Raw genomic sequence first — 19,100 nt, 5'->3', positions numbered from 1 at the left:
CTCCTTTGCTTGGGCGAGAAAAGAAAATGTGATTGTACTCTCTATAGTTTTAACCTCATATTTCTCGATATAAATATCCATTTGTTGCCTATGGCATTAAAGCAATTTTGCGTTTTAAGATTGATTGTCAAAAATAATCCAAAATTGGTTTGATTTTGCTTTGCTATACTTTTTGAAATGTTGCTCTACAAGCTCATGCAATCAGATGTGAACCAAAGCCAATCACGACCTGGTCACGTGTGTTTGTCGCGCTATGCACTCTCATTGGTTTATAGTGCTGTTAATGTTTATTGTGACCACTTCAGTTTGGGTTTATAACGGTCAAATGTTAAGCACTGGCCAAACGAACTCGCAAGTAGGCTGAACTTGCGTAGAGACTTGCGTTGGGTGGCCAAACGGACTCGCAAGTTTCTTCGTAAGTTCACTCGAGTCACGAAAAAAAACAAACAAACATTTTAAGGCTACGGGCTACATACGTATCCTGTATTTCATTGGCTTAAAGATTACTATAACAACGAATGGACGTCACTCAGCCTTTGTTTGGTGGCGAAACGGTGAAAAACTTGCGTCGACTTAAGTGCAAATTTGAAAATCGACCAAAGTGAGCACAAGTCATCGCTTTTCAACCCAAGTGCACGCAAGGCCTGGTCAAACAGAGTCGCAAATAGACCCAGATTTTTAATTTGCGTCTACTTGCAAGTTTGTTTGGCCAGGGCTTTAAAAAAATTCCACTAATCACTACACAATTCGTGTTCTGTTTCTCACAGCTATACGGCGATGGTTCAGAGGAGGAGACGAGTCCAAGCAAAATGACTTTAGAAATGCGTTATGTTGCTCCATTAAAGGGATAGACATGAACTGTAAAGATGACGGACTGAATATCAATCTTTACAGTCAAAGGGCAGACCTGCATTCTTTTCCGGGTGAGTTTACGAGGCTATATCTTTTCCAGTTTAGTTAAATTTACCGACTTCTAAATATAAATTTTCCATTTTCTAAATTGTTGTATACACACTTCGTTTTAGTTTGAAAAATTTGTTGATATATCATTTGATGAGATTCTTTATTCTCCTCATCTGCCTGTTTGACTGAGCATCAATTCTGTAAGAAGAAAACAGGTCTTGATGACCTTTCACTGATCTATATATCTGAGCGAATTCGCAAAAACATGCCCGCTAGGTTTTCGCCTGGATTCAGGCATGCGTGAAGGGCCAATCTCCTCGCCACAGGGGTGGTCAGAGGACTTCTGGCCGCTGGGACTGTCTTTGAGTCAATGCGGGCATGTTTTTGCGAATTCGGTCAGATATATCTGAAGTAATTCGCAAAATCTTAATTTTAAAGCACTTTTTAATACAATTACATCCTCAATTTATTTAGCTTTGACTGAACAAAACCGAACAGAAAAGTGTCAGTGAAACTCAGAATGAGCAACTACTCAAGCATGTTAAGGCATGGCTGAAGCCTAATTTGCATAAAATCCGAAAAACAATAATTACTCTGCCAGGATTTGGTTTAACCTTTGCAGAACTAGCAGCCTGACCAACCTCGACGACCTTAATATTGTAAGACCAATAACATTTGATAAAATACGTCACGTGACCATAATTAATTGTTTTCTTTTTTGGAAAAACAACTGAAAATGGGTCGCCGAGATGACATACAATCATTGTCTAATTTAATATTTTTCTAATTGTGCTAATGGCCCCTGCAAGAATCTGTCCTGAATGGCCGACTAAATTATCCAGTTTCGAAGTTAATACGTAAAAGAGGTCACGTGACCTTCTATTTCTCCATGTATAACTTTAAATAATTGAGGAGTTCATCCATTCAGGACAGAAATACTTGCCTTAGAAAGTGGTTAAAAATTTCATATGGTTAGTTTTTCATGATAGCTCACTATCCGTAGCCCATTTTGGAAATCATCTTGAGCAAGCCTGTGACGTCACGAATCACGTGACCACCATAAAGACACCTTAAGGAGTTTAAGGAGGCTAAATTTTGTTTGTGGTAAGTTTTTGGCTCCCTCTGGGATAAAAACAACGTAGCTTTAGATCAAAAACGGTTTTGTCTTTGCTGTGGTCTGCACTGGATATAAGCCATACCGTAACATGCTTGAGAAGAAACTTTGCTTTAAATACCTTGCGGTCCTGTAATGCTGCATACAAATAAGGCTTGTTGTTATTGTTGTTGTCGTCGTTTATTATTGAGTTGATTTTTTTTCTTAGTTGAGTAGCGTTAGATGTTAACAATAAGATTTTTTAACCGCCTTTACTACCCAATTTCCACAGGTTTTTCACATGAGGGACACAAGGGTAAAAATCGCGCAGAAATCAAACAAGATTTTTTCATGGGTAAATCAAACTTCTAAGTTTTTACCTTTTATGTAGACCGTAAACCTCTTGCTTGTTTCCTAGATTTAAGTTTTCTGTTTGTACATTCCAAAGAAGCTTCACTGATTTATTTAGTAAAAATGTTGAATCGCCAGTGGGTTGCTCGTCATTTTCAAGTTACACTCGTCGCTTTGAAGACTGAAACTAATTTACCTAGATGAAAAATTCCTAAAACTTGATTAACAGGACAGAAAATACTAATATAGATTTGTTTTTGCGCCATTAGAACCATTTGACAGAGCCAAGAGTGGACAGCAGCTGATGCAAGAAGCGAATCCGAGCCCTTCACGACAACTAGATTTTGATGACGACACTTTAAAAGGTGAGAAAAGTTTCCAATAAGCAGTAAGGTATGTTCTTTTCTTCTTGAGGATTTCCAGTTTAAAACCGAGAAAGTTGTCTTTCTTACCGGAATTTTCTGGCTACAGGAAAAAAGGCTTACTTTAAAACCAAAGGACTTAGATTAGCTTTCATAAAGTAAATATGTACACGAAACACATGAAACTGATAAAACAAAACTGACTGCTAATCAATTCAACAGCTCTTTAGTGTTACGGCATGGCACGGAACATAAATATAAAAATTAGCTAAAAGTAAAGCTATAAATAAACGTTCGTTTTTCATGGGTGAAATTGTTGACAGTATCCCTCCTCACCGATCGTTTTTCAGTGTCAAAATTTTTCGTTCTTTTAGCCATTTTTGTATTCGACAAAATCACAGAAAACATGAAAAGACAGAGAAGCCTCGTGATTTCTAAAGAAAAGTTCTTTTCTAACCAAGCTACAATAGCAAATGAGTGTCGAACGTCAACTAGAATTGCTTTGGTTTTGCTTTAATATGCTTTTTGTTTGGGTTAAAAACAAAAGACTCACCCACCACCCCTCAGATGATCTGGTCGCGTGCGTTTTCTCGTTCTTGGCGCTGGCTCTGTCAATGGTTCATTGTTTTGGTTGCGATTACGGTGATTACTTTAATTTTGTTTTAGGCTATCCACTATTTCTTTCTCCGTCTAGTGTCGTTCGAGTCACTGGAATTTTTGCGTTTACTATGACGCAAAATTCCCTTGTGATGGATGTAAAGATGTAGTCAAACACTTTTACAAATGCAGATTAATCAACATACCATTTTTTGCCTTAAGTTCAGAGATACGAGAAGTGTTATGCAACAGTTCACACCCACGTTGATTTCTAACTTCATCTTGTTGTTTCCAGTCTCCACGGCAATGATACTAAAGGAAGAGGGTTCACTCTTACTTCCAGACTCTTCCTGGTAATTTTTTTTGCGAGGAGGGAGCCTTGTTGTTACTCCGACTGACCAATCGTAGACTGTTCACAGCCCTCTATTTCTTCGTATTTTGATTCGATCATTGAACGCGCGGATAGAATTGCAAGAGAACTGGGCCCCACCGGAAAACGGGAGACTTAACAGAATAGAGGGTGGGGACCGAGAAAAATAGAGGGGCTGTAGACATCTTTAGGGGTGGCGAATGGTAAATGCGAGACTTTGCGAGACGGCGAGACAAGCGTTTTTCATTGCAAGCCCGAGACATTTTAACTTTTTAGATTGCGAGACCAAGACTTCAAAGTGTTTTAAGTGCGAGCGCGAGACGTTCAGACTCTTAAAATTCGAGCCTTAGATTAAGTTGAGAGCTAGACATGAAGAGCTTGCACAGCTTTCTAGCCAGCTTCTTCGAACTGGCTGGAACTGGAAATTCGATTATAACACACTACGTTATGATATCCTAGAGCAAAATAAATTTTTTTCTAGCACCAAAACGGATGTTTCGGTAGGTTTTGTAGCTTTTTGTGGAATTCAGACAATTTAGGAGAAGTTAGGATTAACTTTTTCTCGGAAATTTGCAAGTTGCTTCATTGAAATTCAATATCAAGTGACGAAAAGAAGTCATCAACAAAAACAGGTAAACAAACGAATCAGGACTTGGAGACCCTTAGCCTTGCAAAAAATCGAGACTCCGAGACAGCTTCGTATAAAAATCGAGACTGCGAGACACACATAACTGCTACAAAATGAGACTGTGAGACCCGTGAAATTCGACTAAAATTTTGCGAGACCCAGAGTTTTTGAAGGACCATTCACAACCCCTGTCTTTGGAAAAAAGTGAATTCCCCGTGACATGTTTGGAAAAATAAAAGGGGATTTCCCGTTTCTCCAGAAGCGAAAAATTCCGATTGGTTGAAAGGCGACAAAAGTGTCATCTCCTTGTTGACGGCCGATCATAATTGCGTCCAGGCGCGTTTTGCGGTTTGAAGCAGTTGTCATCTTTGACACATGCCGTGAATCGTAATGGAGTCGTTGTTTTTAAAATAGAATAGAAATTTCAACGTTTCTTCGCTCAAAGATGAACAGAAAGAGGTTGTTGTTCATCTTCTTCGGTCGAAGGACGTTGTTACAATTTTGCCGATCGAGTTTGATATATCAGAATTTTCTTAAAGCCTGCAAAACGGCAAAAGAAATGCAGATGAGGCGAATGCTGTTGTTCTTATTGTTTCGCCACTGACTCAAAAGCATCATGAAAGAACAAATAGAAGAGATGGAAGAGACTGGATTTCCTTCCATCGTTTTGTTAACAAAGGACGACGTACTACCGCCGATTGGAGAAACGAAATACAAGCTTGTTTTCGGTGCAGTGGAAGACTTTTGGGTGCAAAATTCCAAAACATGTTGAAAAACAAAGATTCTCCGCTAAATAATTGTGTTACACTTAGTGTAACATCTTCCCGTTTAGGCTCAACAAATAAATTTTCCGTTGATATATGGGAAGTCGTACCCTCAAAATTCCTCAAGCGAATAACAAAGGAGCAAGTGCATATCCTACAAAAATCGAAAGGACCGCTTGTTTTCGGCTTTCTCCTCCTTTCTATACGTTTTTTTATTTTTTGGAGTAAAGGTCGTACAAGACGACATCCTCAACACCTAAACGCAGGTGTTGTCGTTTGCAAACTGAACTTGTAATCGATTAAACGAGTAATTTACCGCTCAAATTTACAGTGCGCTTACCGAAACCGGAGCCACCCAGACAATGAAAACCAATTAGATGACAGAACTGAAACAATAGATTCCAAAATTTTCAAATCCAGCTAATCATATGTCCGGTTCAAAACAATGAAATCTCAACTTGTTCATTGTGATGCTTATACTACTATTGTCAAGCTCAAGCCGTTAGCACTTTCGCGTTAGAAAATATTGTGTTACTTTACTTTAGATTTTACATTGACAAGCGTGATAAACTCATTAGATTGACTGTTTTCCACTGCGAACGTACGGCCACACAAAATATCACTTTTACTGTTGTTGCTTAAAATCGTAGAATAACAGAGTTTGACATTTTTTAAAGAATAAATTCCACTCCTGTTGTCTGTGTGTGTTTCTATTTTTACACGGCTTTTGGTTATTTACCACGCAGTTCTCGGAAAAACCATCGCGTTCATTGTCTCAGCAGCTGTACATTTCGGAGTTTGAGCTCCCTTTCTGGATTATCAAGGTATTGAAATAACATCTTCATGGAAAATTCAAAAGAATTTTTTCCGCGTTGTGCTATCAAAGCCTCAGCGTGTAAAATCACTCAGGCAAAAACAAAAGACGATAGCGGCAAACCTCCGCTGGATTGAAAAATCAAAGATATTTCGAACAAAGAATTCAGGTTACAAGTCCATTTTTGTATCAAGTCAGCTTTTCATTTCTCCTGCTTGAAGTTTGCTTTCAGCTCCTTTCTATGGGGCGCCGTACTGGACAATATTACGAACATTTCTTAAACATGCTTAACTCCTACTTAGCGTGACATACTTTATATTCTGTATGGTCATTATCATATAACCATGCCAAAATCTAAATAAAGAAGCTCAACTTACTTTATATTCTGTATGGTCATTGTCATATAACCATGCCAAATTCTAAATAAATATGCTTAACTTACTTCATATTCTGTATGGTCATTGTCATATAACCATGCGAAATTCTAAATAAATATGCTTAACTTACTTTACATTCTTTCAGGTCTTTGTCGTATAATCATGCCCATATACACTTATATTGAGCATTCTAAACTTCCATGCGTATGCAGTATGGTATGATGCACCACGCGCTTTATATGCTGATTTTGTAACCAGGTCTCTCGCGGCCAGTGACGGAACCAAAATGGCGGCTCTAGGTGGCATTGCTGGGTCAGAGAATCGACTCATATCATTTTTTGAACGGACAAAAGCACTACTTGCCGAGGCAGAACAATGCATTTATATATTTTCATCTGCTGGGGACATCGACAGAATAGAAATGTTACACGAGAGGCTTTCAGAGGCTGGGGAAACTGTTTTTATTTTGAAAGAGAGCGCTTCCGAACTCATCAGTTCGGATCATGATTTAGAAATGGCAAATTTTCATAGCAACATGGATGAGCTGTCCACACACTTGACAAGACTGCGAGTCTATTTTGAGAATATGGCAGATTATTTAAGTGAAGACACAGTAAATGTGCCAGCCCACCAATGCAAGAGGGAGTACACAGGTATGAGAGGTCAACCGAAACTGGAGGTTTCCAAAAGGCAAATACAGTTTCTCCGCGAGTTGCACTTTCCTTGGGTCAGAATAGCGGAACTTCTCGGAATCTCCACAAAAACCCTAACAAGAAGGCGGCAAGAGTTTCAAATCGATGGCGAGGAAGAGATGAACTGGTCGTCTGCTGGAAATGGCGCACTAAGGGAAATCATGCAAGAAATAATGACGGTCACTCCTGGAATTGGTCAAACCCGAATGTTAGGTGCATTACATAGCAGGGGAATACGAGTGCAACGATGGAAAGTCAGAGAAATGATGCGCGAGCTGGATCCAGTTGGAACAGCACTTCGGTGGAGAGGAACCATATGTAGACGAAAGTACAATGTACAATGTCCAAATGCGCTCTGGCACATCGACGGAAATCACAAGATGATACGCTGGCGATTTGTGGTACACACGGCTATTGATGGATATTCCAGGTTGATACCATATGTGTACTGTGCAGACAATAACAAATCAGATACCGTACTTGAACTGTTTCAGAATGCCTGTCAATCTTATGGCATACCTTCAAGAGTTAGAAGTGACCATGGTCTTGAAAACATGGGCGTGGCCCGAATGATGTTGGAGTGCCGGGGAGTCAACAGAGGAAGCATGATAACCGGAAGTTCTGTGCACAATCAAAGAGTTGAACGGCTTCATAGGGATGTAACCAGTGGTGTCCTCAAAAGTTATATCGACGAGTTCAACATGATGGAGACTTCTGGCCTATTAGACCCTGTTAATGAAGTTCATTTGTTATCACTTCATCTTGTGTATTTGCAGGAAATTAACAAATCTCTGGAAGAATTTACCAGACAATGGAATTACCATGGTCTTAGCACAGAAGGTGGTTCATCTCCTCTCCAGCTTTGGACTGACGGCATTCTGAGAACTGCAACAGACAGGAACTCGCCTTTAGATGTTATTTTAACAGAGGAAGAATTAGTTTGGTACGGAGTAGATGAAGATGACAGTTCTGTTACAGAAGAGGACCAAGAGGTAGTTGTTCCAAGTAGTAACATACCTCTGAGTGGAAGTCAACTACACCACCTTCATTCCCTAATACCCACAAACCTGAGAAAGGACGAAAGAATCCTCAAATATGTTGAGCTTGTTGGGGTTGTTCATGCTATGCATCAGGAATAATTAGAACATAACTATTGTATGGGGAGTAACTTGAGGAAAAGTAACAGGTCCTTTTAGAGGACTGGGAAAAGTAATGTCAATACCAAAAAATGCTTGCTCAGTAGTGGAAAAAAACGACATATGGAGGTTCAGTCTGGGTTTGCTAAGTTAATTTCAAGTTTAGAAATTTATTTGTATACAATCTTGCCATAACTGGGAATAACTGGATCAGTGTCTTCCACTCATTTCACAAGACCCAGGAATTCTTTTCTCTTTTCTCTCACAGCAGCAGATGTAGCATGAGTTCAGTAAAGAAACAATTTGCAAATGCCACACAGTATTGACAACTAAGGTTTTCTTTCAAATTGTTTTTTTTTAATTTACTGGTATTTCCATTGTGTTTGAGGTTACCGCTTAAATTTGTCTTTTAACATCACAGTTAGTTAATGTTGTTGTTTTTGGCATCAGCAGCACCAAAACAGGTCACTAGGTAATCATTAGACAGCTAAGATCCTATAAAGACAAACAAGCAGGACAGTCAGGTTCATGTGTTGCTGTATTGAGGGACTCCAACTGAGTTATTCATGTTTAAATTCACTCAATAGCATCTTTTACAAATTATATTATTACCCTTGGCAAAAAACTACGGGTACCTTGGTTATGTGGAGACTTAAGTGACTCTTGTTACAAATTGAGGAAGCATAAAATGGCAAATAAAACACAACATTTATTGTCACTTTGTCATTTTTTTCCACTGTTACACAAAAAAGTTGTTTGTCATGCAACACTACAAGTAAGTAAATTACATGGGGATGCAGGTGCTCCCTGCTCACGAACAAACATTGTGAACAGCTACAGCATCATTTCCTGATCAATCCAAATTTAAGGATAGCTAGCTTCAAAACAACTCAAAACTACTGGTGAAAATGACTTAACACTGTGGTTTCATGAGTGCATGTTCCCTGAATATTCTCTTTTAATAGTCAATGCCAGTGAAAGTACAGTATGAAAGTTAAAAAATGGTCATACATGTACATGAACTTCTGCAATTCACACATCACGTTAAATCTTAATTATTAATTAAACCTTGAAGGACTAGGGTTCTACATGTAGAAATTTCAATGGGCACAACAATAAATGTCAACATTAACATGTGGCTGAAATACTTCTTAAAAAATCAATGTGACAACAACAAATGCCATTGAATTTTTAAGTGGGAAAATATTCCTCTAAAAAGTGAGGAACTGAACTCTAACATTTACATGCTAACTACAATGTCACGACTGAATAAACCGGTGGATATGAATTACACACAGTTAAAGGATTTCTTTGCAGAACTAATGACAGCATTCAGCAATAAACTGAAACTTTCTTCACTTTCAAAGTGATTTGGAAGAGTTAATGAAAGCAAACATGTTGATGCAAAAATAGAAGGAACATTGTCAAATTTTACATTGATTCTACTTAGTCCAAAGTTGGGCAAACCAGAGGAACCAGTGACAAAAAAGACAAAATTTTCCAACATTTGAATATCAGCCTTACGTAAGTACTGTTTAAGGTAATTTGCAACAGTTCTGTCATCTTCACTCATCTCAGATGGAAACTGTAGTACATCAACCAATTGTGCTGCACTCAACCTACTATCACTGCTGGGCACAAACAGCTTCTCAAACATGTCAGGGTACTCTGCCATTTTAGCACGAAAGCCAAGTACAGCCAGTCCTTCTCCAAGCTGATCTAGAACAATCTTGGGTCGGCTTATGACATCATGAATTATTATCCCTTGGATGACCCTCATTTTGTTGTCATTCTGAAAAAAAAAAATCATTTGTTTTAGTGTTGGGTATAAAGACCTGCTGTGGTAGCTGGGGACACTCAATAAACTATTATTGTAAAATGGAAAAAGGAACTTGCCTTCAATCAAAAATTTGAAAGAAATCAGTTTCTAATATTATTATCCTTTGAAGACTTACAGATAAAACTACCGACATGCCACACTCTGACAAAAAACTAGCCACTTCTTCTTGGTCCAGTGTGGCGACATCTTCAGCCTGAGCAATCTGTTAACAAGAAAACTCCTGGTCAATCCTCCCTTTGTTAAGGATATAAATCTGTTCAAGTTTACATTCATTCAATACACAGTGCACAGTGATGCCAGTATCTTTCTTTGTGTGTCTACAGTTTCCTCATACCTAGTTGGGCCAGAAATTATATTGTAAATGTTTTCCACCCTCTGTCCACCCTAACTCTGAATAAAACAAGGAGGCTGACTTCCCTTTTGTTAGTCATCAGCACTTGTTGAAAGATATTAGCACTTACTTAAAGAGCAAACTACTTAAAAAGGGAAGGGACAAAACATTACTATTGGTATGCAAGCACAAATACATGTACAATACCTTGTCAATAAAATTTTTCACAGGCTCCGAGCAGTCTCCATAGTTCAGTGAATCCATTGCTGTATCAACATCCCCCGTTGCTAGGTAGCGATAAACTGAAGGACTAAACACAGGGAAATCAGGACCTCCTTGCAAAATGCTGTGTACAATGATTGTTCCAATGTACTTCATCATACCAGAAGCTACAATGTCAGCATTATAAATGGGACTTTTGTAATTGGTGCCCTGAAAGAACATCTGAGATATAACTTGAAGAAGCTGGCTAAAGAAGTGTCTGGTTACTCCACCCGTGTCCACAGCTGGCTGTCCTGTGTAAAGGACTCTTAGACGCTTTGTAGGATCAAAGCTGGGATCTTTATAGTATGCCATAGCATCATTGAATAAATCTTCTTCGTCAACTTTGAGCTTTTCTTTCTGGGTACTCAAACCTTTCTGAAGTTCCTTTAACACTGTATCCAGGGAATCTGCTTTTTCATTTGCTGGAGAGAAAACAGGCTCCAAAAGGCTATCATCATCATCCTCACCAATGTCACTCTCAAAAGGGAGATTTTGGGAGGAGAGGAAAAGAGCAGCCCGGCTGACACTCCCATGGCAGGTTAGGGCATTCTGCAGTATGCTGGTGCTTTTTCCAGGGAACATATCTTTTAACTGATCTAGCCCCCCTCGATTTATTGCACTGCTGGATAAGGCAGTAGTTGATAGGTATCAAACATTTGACAAACCACTACATTCACCATCATCAGCAATTTCCACTTGTTCAGGAAGGGGTGAACTTGGGCTTGGATTTCCACCTCGTGGATCATGATCAGGACTCTGGGGAGGGCTATCAGTGTCACTATTGAGACTAGCAGAGATATCACATTCTGGTCGAATGTATATGCTCCCTTGTCCAGCAAGGCCAAGAACACGTGAAGCTGAAAAATGTACACCAGTGGCTAACTTTGGTGTAATTATTTGACCGTAACAGGACTTTACAAATTCAAAGTCTGTTTCTGCAAGAGGTGGGAACAACTCTCTAATTTGAGCTCGAAGGTCTTCTTCCTGCAGAGACTTGTCCACTGGAAATGCATGAACAACAAATCCATTGTTTTCTAACCGACATCGCGTCTGGTGGGTAGGCACTGACTTCGTGTCAGGAGAAGGAAGAAGAACAACATCTTTATGTACTACATCTTTCTTTGCTTTTTTGGCTGGAGGTTTCTTACCTTTAACACATTTGCTATTGGACGACTTGCCACCAAATGATCTTTTACCAACAGTCGGAAATAAGTTCCTTAACTGTGCGGCCACCGCTGTGCTTTCCACATTTCTGATGCTCGTGTTGTTTACATTCACAGTCTGACTTGATGATGGCGTTCTCGTCGACAGTATTCCCGATTCACGAGGCCTTTGATCCAACATTCGTTGTTCAATAGGTTGCACATTACTATCATTGAAATTTTGCAGTAATGATCTTGCCTGACGAGCGATATTTGATAACGCTTCTCGGAAATCTTCACTTCTTTCCTCCATTACTGAAAGCACGTGATAAAAGCATCCAACATGGCAGTCTTGTAGGGGCCGAGGGAGATCTGGTGACGTATTTGTCATAACAAGCGCGCGGTGCATCATACCATACTGCATACGCATGGAAGTTTAGAATGCTCAATATAAGTGTATTTGGGCATGGTTATATGACAAAGACCAGAAAGAATGTAAAGTAAGTTAAGCATATTTATTTAGAATTTGGCATGGTTATATGACAATGACCATACAGAATATAAAGTAAGTTGAGCATCTTTATTTAGATTTTGGCATGGTTATATGACAATGACCATACAGAATATAGAGTATGTCACGCTAAGTAGGCGTTGAGCATGTTTAAGAAATGTTCGTAATATTGTCCAGTACGGCGCCCCATACCTTTCAGTTACATCGAAAATAATCCCTTTCCAATTCGTATAATTTTCGAACCTATACAGATGTGAAACTACCCAGAGACCATATGAAGAGTTTGTTTTAAACAGCCGCGACAATATTCAAACCCTACAGCACACACTCTGGTGGCAATATATATTTACGGGTGACACTCTTAAGAAGCTTTTCTTTCCTTGTATTTCCTAAACCAACCAAGCCATAGAAAGTGGAGCAGCATATAATTCTTCTTAAATCCGCAAGCGCGCGAAACTACTAATGGTTTGAGCTTAACAATTTATTAATTGCTTGAGCATCACAACGAACAAGTTGTTTTGTACCGGAGATTTGATTGGCTGGATTTGAAAATAGGACATTTGATTGGCTGGATTTTAAAATGTTGGAATCTATTGTTTCAGTTCTGCCATCTGCCGATTGGTTTTCATTGTCTGGGTGGCCCCGGTTTCAGTAAACGCACTATAATTGGTCCACTTTATTTAATTAGTCAAGAGGTGGAGCTGCTAGCCACAAGGCGATAACAGGGGGTGAAGCCTAATAAAATCACTTTTTTTTCCAAAGCTGCAGTCTCTCTATTCTTCGTTTGGCTCGCTTTGTTCGCTTCCGCACCCCCACCCCCGCGTGCTTCGCGCTTGCTTCGCTCGCTTTTTCTTTAGAGAAGCTGTGAACAGTTTAACCGATCGCGTCTTAAAATCAGACTGATTGTCTTCAACGATAAAAGAACAAAGTGGACACGGTCGGTAGTCGTTTGAAAACCACAAAAAATGTTGGCAAATTCCACGTTTCTCATCATTCGATTTGTATTTTGTTTCTCATGGAAATAGCGCAAAAGAACGAGGAGCAGGGAGATGCTGAGTACAAAAAAAATGAATTAAGTAATGCCGCCGTTTTCTACACCAAAGGAATTGAAGTGAACTGCAAAGATGTCGCACTGAACGCTGTTCTTTACAAGAAAAGGGCAGCCTCTCACTTCTTTCTGGGTGAGTTCAGGCCACTATTTGATTTCCAGTTTAGTAACAATAGGTGGAAGCGTGGTGACCTCATGGTTAGTGCGCTCTTGATCGAGCGGTCCGGGTTCGAGCACTGGCCAGGGACACTGCCCTGTGTTCTTGGGCGAGACGCTTCACTCTCACGGTGCCTCTATAGTCTCACTCTTCATCCAGGTGTATAAATGGGTACTAGCAACTTTGATGCTAGGTGTAACCCTGCTATGGACTGGTATCCCATCCAGGGGAGAGTAGAAATACTCCTAGTCGCTTCATGCTACAGAAACCGGGATAAGCTCCGCCTGCTGGGCCTGACTTGGCTGCTAGGCAGACTTTACCTACCTTAGTTACAATAAACTTAACCATGTTCTCAGGTCTTCTAAAAATAAATTTTCCATTGCTTTAAATTATCCTACACGAAAACCCACTTTTTAGCTTTCAGAATTTGGTAATACATCATCTTTGATGATTGCGTTTATTCTCCTCACCTTTCTTGCTGACTGAGTATGAATACTGTAAGAGGAAAACAGGTCTTCAGCACTTTTGCTAATTCCAGCGGTATCAATACCAATCTTACTCTTTCCTGAGCTTCAGTGACCCAATAGAAAATATAATGGATGATAGTCAGTGAAATGTCAGACTAATTGGATAACAGATCAAGAGATTGAATAACAGTCAAGTCAGGGTCCTCATGTTGCATTTTTAGAATACTATCTTCTGATCTTGGACAACTGAAAATTTAAGACCACCCATCCACTGATTCCAATTCCAATGATGGAAAAATGGCTCGTTTTGGTTTTAGTGCGAATTCATTATTGATTTGGGGAAGGGGAGTTACATTTCTCCTTTCGTCCTTAGATTCCTTAAGGGTATACTAGAGTAAGCGGGAATTCCCCCCACTCACCCGGGTGTAATTTGGTAAAATATTGAACGGGAGAAGTTAACTTTGGGCAAGCTTCCTGTTTGTTGCCAACAAGAGATTATATATTATGATCTCTTGCTGCGAAGTATGATTTATCAAACTTTGCGCTTTTTATTATCGTAAGCAGTTTTACTCTGCCCAGATGAAATAGGCTCTCTGTGCGCTTTACGTACCTGTGGTTTTTACCGAGAAAAGTCACTCTTTTTGCGCAGGTAATTCTCCTGAAGCCAGCAGGGATCTAAACATTGCAACAGAAATCTTGCTGGCTAATGTCACAGGTGAATCAACGTTCTGTTGAGTTTTATTTTGTTTTGTGTTGTTGTTGTTGTTGTTGTTTTTTTTTTCATGTACGACGTATGTCCTTGCTTGTTTCTCTAGTTTTCGTGTTTTGGTTTGATATGCCAAATTTATGCCAAAGAATCCTTACAAGCAGCAGGTGTCTTTGCGACTTGAAAAATAATCCTCGTCATTTTTAAGATAGATTCGTCGCCTTGAAGATTGAAAAGTTTTATTTACGTGATTAATCTTACAAAAACAGTTATTACAAATAAACTGAATTTAAGAGTCACATAACCTGTTGAACAGAAAAGACCAATACAGATTTTTGCGGCCTGATTCGTAATGGATCCGAGCGCTTTATAAGAAATGATTTTGACAGTCACACAATGGGAGACGAGTAAATATTGCAACAAAGTACGGCATGAAATTTTTATTCTCATATTTGCAGTTTTGGAATTAAGGTTACCGCATGCCTTTCTGAGAGGACCTTTAGAGGTGTCTCGCGTCTCTGCGATGTAGCGCGTCCTTTTTAAACTATAGATACCTAAACGCCTATGTCAAATCAAAGTTTATAGAGCTGGCTGGCTATCACACAATACCAAGAAGTTTGAAATAAAATGAATTGTCGAATTTTTCACGACCTTTATAAATGTGAGCTTCAAATGTCTTTTGGGTCCCGTTTGAAAGCTGCAAGTCAGAGGAATTTGTTTGTTCTCAAATCATTTTGGAAAGTAGCTAGTTTGACATAAACAACTAAAACGTGTCTGCGAATTTTTTTCCAGATCTTTTTCTCCGGTCGCGATTTTCCTGCGATACCTCCATATTTTCATTTTTTCATCTAATTCGAACGTGTTCTTTAACGCGAGACACATCTAAAGGTATACGGTAACCTTAAGTGTGGAAAATACTACTTTATCCTATTCTGAATGATCGCAGTTTTTTTTTTTTTTTTTTTTTTTTTTTTTGACTTACAAATCTATTTATCGTTCATTTGTTTTAGCGGGAAAATGCTCGCGTGAAAACTAGCCTGTTCGAGGCTCTCGATCATTAGGGACGATCGGAAAAGCGGGCGGGCGACGGGCAGGGTCTTTTCTCTCTTGGATCCCGCTCGTCGCTGATCCCTCTCGTCGCCCGCTCGCTTTTCCGATCGTCCCCACTGACCGAGAGCCTGGAAAAGGCTAGCAAAAACCAAAAAGATAGCAGGATCACATTCACGCTTTTGCACGTCACCATCTCAACCAATCAGGCCCCAGTTCAAAGGGCGGGTAACACTATCCAGTAGATAGTGTAGTTTGTTTTGCCAACACTTGTCCACTGGATAGCGATTTATCCGGTGGATTTATCCAGCCTTTGAACAACTGGGGCCAGATGCAAAAGCAAAGCCATTCTTACCGGTCAAGTGTGTTTTCCAGCACTTGGTAACAGTCATGATGTAGACTGCAAAGATGACGAACTGAACGCCATTTTTTACACCAGAAGGGCGGCCTCTCATTTTTCAATGGGTGAGTTGACACGATTATTTGTACTCGATTGAGCTTAGTCAATTTAAACCAAATTCAAAATATCAATTCTCCTAACTTATAATTACCAAATATTTCTTTCAATTTTAGCTCTGAAAATTTGGTGGTGCTGTACATCAAGACAATGTCCTTTAGCTATTTGACGGTTTTATTTATTCTCCTTACTTGTTCAGTGCTTCAATGTGTATCAAATATTTTGGGAGAAATCAGGTCTTTATGGCGTTTGGTAATTTAAGGACGTGCGCGCGAAAATTTTCCAACATTGATTTTTTTCTGAGACTTTTACCACTGTAAGATGATGGGTTAGTTATGTCAAAAATGTAAAAAAAAATGGAGGGTCACCGACTTCGTTTTGGAGAGAACATGCCCAGAAGAACACCCTAAATCTGAAAGAATCGGGCTTTGGTAGAGAATAAGGCCACAGTGTCTTTAAGCCCAAAAATATTGCAATTAGACCTTTGAAGTGAAATGTTCTCTGTCAAATATTGTTTAAGTGGACCCATTTTAATGGGTCCACTTAAAAGTGAATTTAGTCAACTTGTGAGTCAACTTCAACTTCAACTTCACTTTATTTTGCTCTTACATTTGGAATTACAATATTAACATAAAAAAGAAAGAAAGATACATATATAACAGTTAAAGGTCACAATGGTATATAGTTTGTGCATGCAGGCTAATAGAACCGCGAGGTTATCGAGTTAGCCTCCATCTCGTTTAAGTGAACATAGAAAACATGGGAGTAGAAGGACGGATTACTAAAGGAAAGAGCTAGAAGAATTGTGGAAACTTACGTTTAATATTGCTGAGATAGAACATAGTTTTTAACACTTTTGGAGAAAGCAAATTGATGTAAATCTTTAAACTTGTATAGTATTTCTTGGCAAAGATCGGTGGCCATATATGAGATCATTTGCTTGCCAGTGTTTGTTTTAACTCGGAATTTGTGAAGATTTTGATTGGCCGCACACCTGGTGTTATAATTATGTACGTTGCTGGCATACTGACAAAAATGGTTAAAGAGTCTTTTGAGGTTCCTTAAAGAACAAGTCCGCATTTAGCGACCATAGTTTCACGCGCCTTGCAGCCGCAAGATGGCAGGATTCGATGTCCCGTGGACTGAAAACTTGAAATTTTTTTTGCTTTCCATATTGATTTTTTGTTCATTCTTGGACAATGTGGAGATAATTGTAAATAAAATCTGTTTCTGGAAAGAGAAGTAGGGGTCACCGAACTTCCAAGATCGTTAAATCCAGGCAAAGCTATAGCATTGGCCATTGGCCATCTGCCCTATCATTGTTCAGTTTATTACTTAGCGCGCGCTCTCATGCATGACGTGGCGGGTGAATTTGCGTGCGCAGTGATGATGCGCAGAAACAATTAGCGCGAACGTCCTTAAGTGGTGAGGCGTTTCATAGTAATTTCATGAAATAATGTTTAGTTTTTGATGAGAACTGCAGTGGACAGATAGTTATTGTATCACGTGTATGATGTGTCCCTGATTTCAGATCAACTGTTTCGAATACGAGCTCGGCCAATGTCATCGTGTTGTGTTCTTGAACTAGACCATTTTACTAGTTTAAAAAGAGCTGTTCAAAATTTTGGGGGAGGAAGATGTCCATTGTACTGGCCGGTGCGATCAAACTTGGTCTAGTAAATATTTTACTCTGTTCATATTGAATAGCACTTTACAATCTTCACGTACTTATAAATAATCGATAAATACGTTATTCACTAGATAACCACTTTCCACAGGTAATTTTTATGAGGCAGTCAAGGACGCAAAACGTGCAAGAGCATTCCACTATTGTTATCGAGGTGTAAGAGCATTCCAGAAATCTCCGATACAAGCTATTGTTACAGGTAAATAAACGTTCCTCGTCAGGTTTGTCTCGTTACAGGCCTAGAAAGTGCAGGAAGCTAGGAAACCACGATGCAGCAATGCACCTATCAATGTTAATTCCGCGCGGGGGGAGGTGGGGATCGGGAATACGGGAAAGAAGCGGGGGATTTGATGCCTAGGACGATCGCTCCATTCGGGCTTTTTATCGTGCGATGCAGATTCAGGGTCGGAGCTATATCTGCAGTTATAATCCATCAAATATTTTCGCTCGCGCGATTGGTCTAAACGCTTCACGTGAGTAATTATGCCCCAGCTAAAACTGGGGAATGTCCGAGTGATATCCCCCAATTTTCAAAACTGCACGTGTTGTGATGAAGATTAATAAACACAAAAGCCTCCATTTGGCGTGAAATTATGCTCGGATATTTGTCCACGGATATTATCTTTTCCGAGAGGCAAACAGTTTCCCGAGAGTGTAGTTCGAGGAAAATTGTGAGCTTTGAGGAACAGATAATGTCCAAGGACAAATATCCGAGCATATTTTCGCGCCAAATGGAGGCTAGTGTGTTTATTATTCTTCAAATATTTTTTTTACAACACGCATAGTTTTGAAAATTGGGGAATATCACTCGAGTATTCTCCAGTTTTAGTCGTGGCATATTCAGTCACATGACGTGTTTAAACCAATCGCGCGTGAGCAAAAATATTTGTATAGGTAATCATACGGCTTTTTTCGTTCAATTTGGCATTAATTTTCACGAGTGAGTTTTTCAAAAAGCTGAAATTGCATGAGCCGCTTCAGCGAGTGCAATTTCAGCCTTTTAGAAAAACTCACAAGTGGAAATTAATTCCAAATTGAACAAGAAAAACTGTATGATTACTTATCAATAATACAAACATGAAAAAATTCGCTTGGAGGAAGTGCCGGAAGATCTTTCTTGAAGCCACTTTTTCTCATTCGAGAAAACTTTTTCAAAGTTTTCGCACAAAATTTTCGTCATCATTTTACGTGATATCATTGGCTTAGAAAATTTCCTATTGTCTTTCAGCCAATCATAATCCAGAGTTTAGGATGTGTAATTTGCACTGGTGTTACACTTTTTGCACTGGTGTTACACTTGAACTGCACTGCTCTCAGCCAATCAGGATCGAGTAATTTTTTCATGTATATTATTAA

General features: G+C 39.3%; 1 protein-coding gene across 2 annotated transcripts; it reads right to left on the bottom strand.

Moving 5' to 3' along the window:
- Positions 1-8,623: 8,623 nt before the first annotated feature.
- LOC145496089 (G2/M phase-specific E3 ubiquitin-protein ligase-like) lies at positions 8,624-11,104 on the bottom strand. 2 transcript variants are annotated; one of them, XM_081475709.1, is made up of 3 exons: positions 10,466-11,104; positions 10,043-10,129; positions 8,624-9,879 (listed from the first exon to the last, which is right to left on the bottom strand). In XM_081475709.1, the coding sequence occupies exons 1-3, from the start codon at positions 11,102-11,104 to the stop codon at positions 9,376-9,378; spliced, it is 1,230 nt and encodes a 409-aa protein (XP_081331835.1). In that variant the 3' UTR covers positions 8,624-9,375. The 2 variants fall into 2 exon arrangements, with proteins under 2 accessions (XP_081331835.1, XP_081331836.1); XM_081475710.1 differs by lacking the exon at positions 10,043-10,129.
- Between the last annotated feature and the right edge of the window lie 7,996 nt (positions 11,105-19,100).

The sequence above is a fragment of the Orbicella franksi genome, chromosome 8 (assembly GCF_964199315.1).
Source record: "Orbicella franksi chromosome 8, jaOrbFran1.1, whole genome shotgun sequence".
Taxonomy (NCBI): domain Eukaryota; kingdom Metazoa; phylum Cnidaria; class Anthozoa; order Scleractinia; family Merulinidae; genus Orbicella; species Orbicella franksi.
The sequence above is the reverse complement of the archived record's forward strand: the minus strand, read 5'-3'. Positions and strand labels throughout refer to the sequence as shown.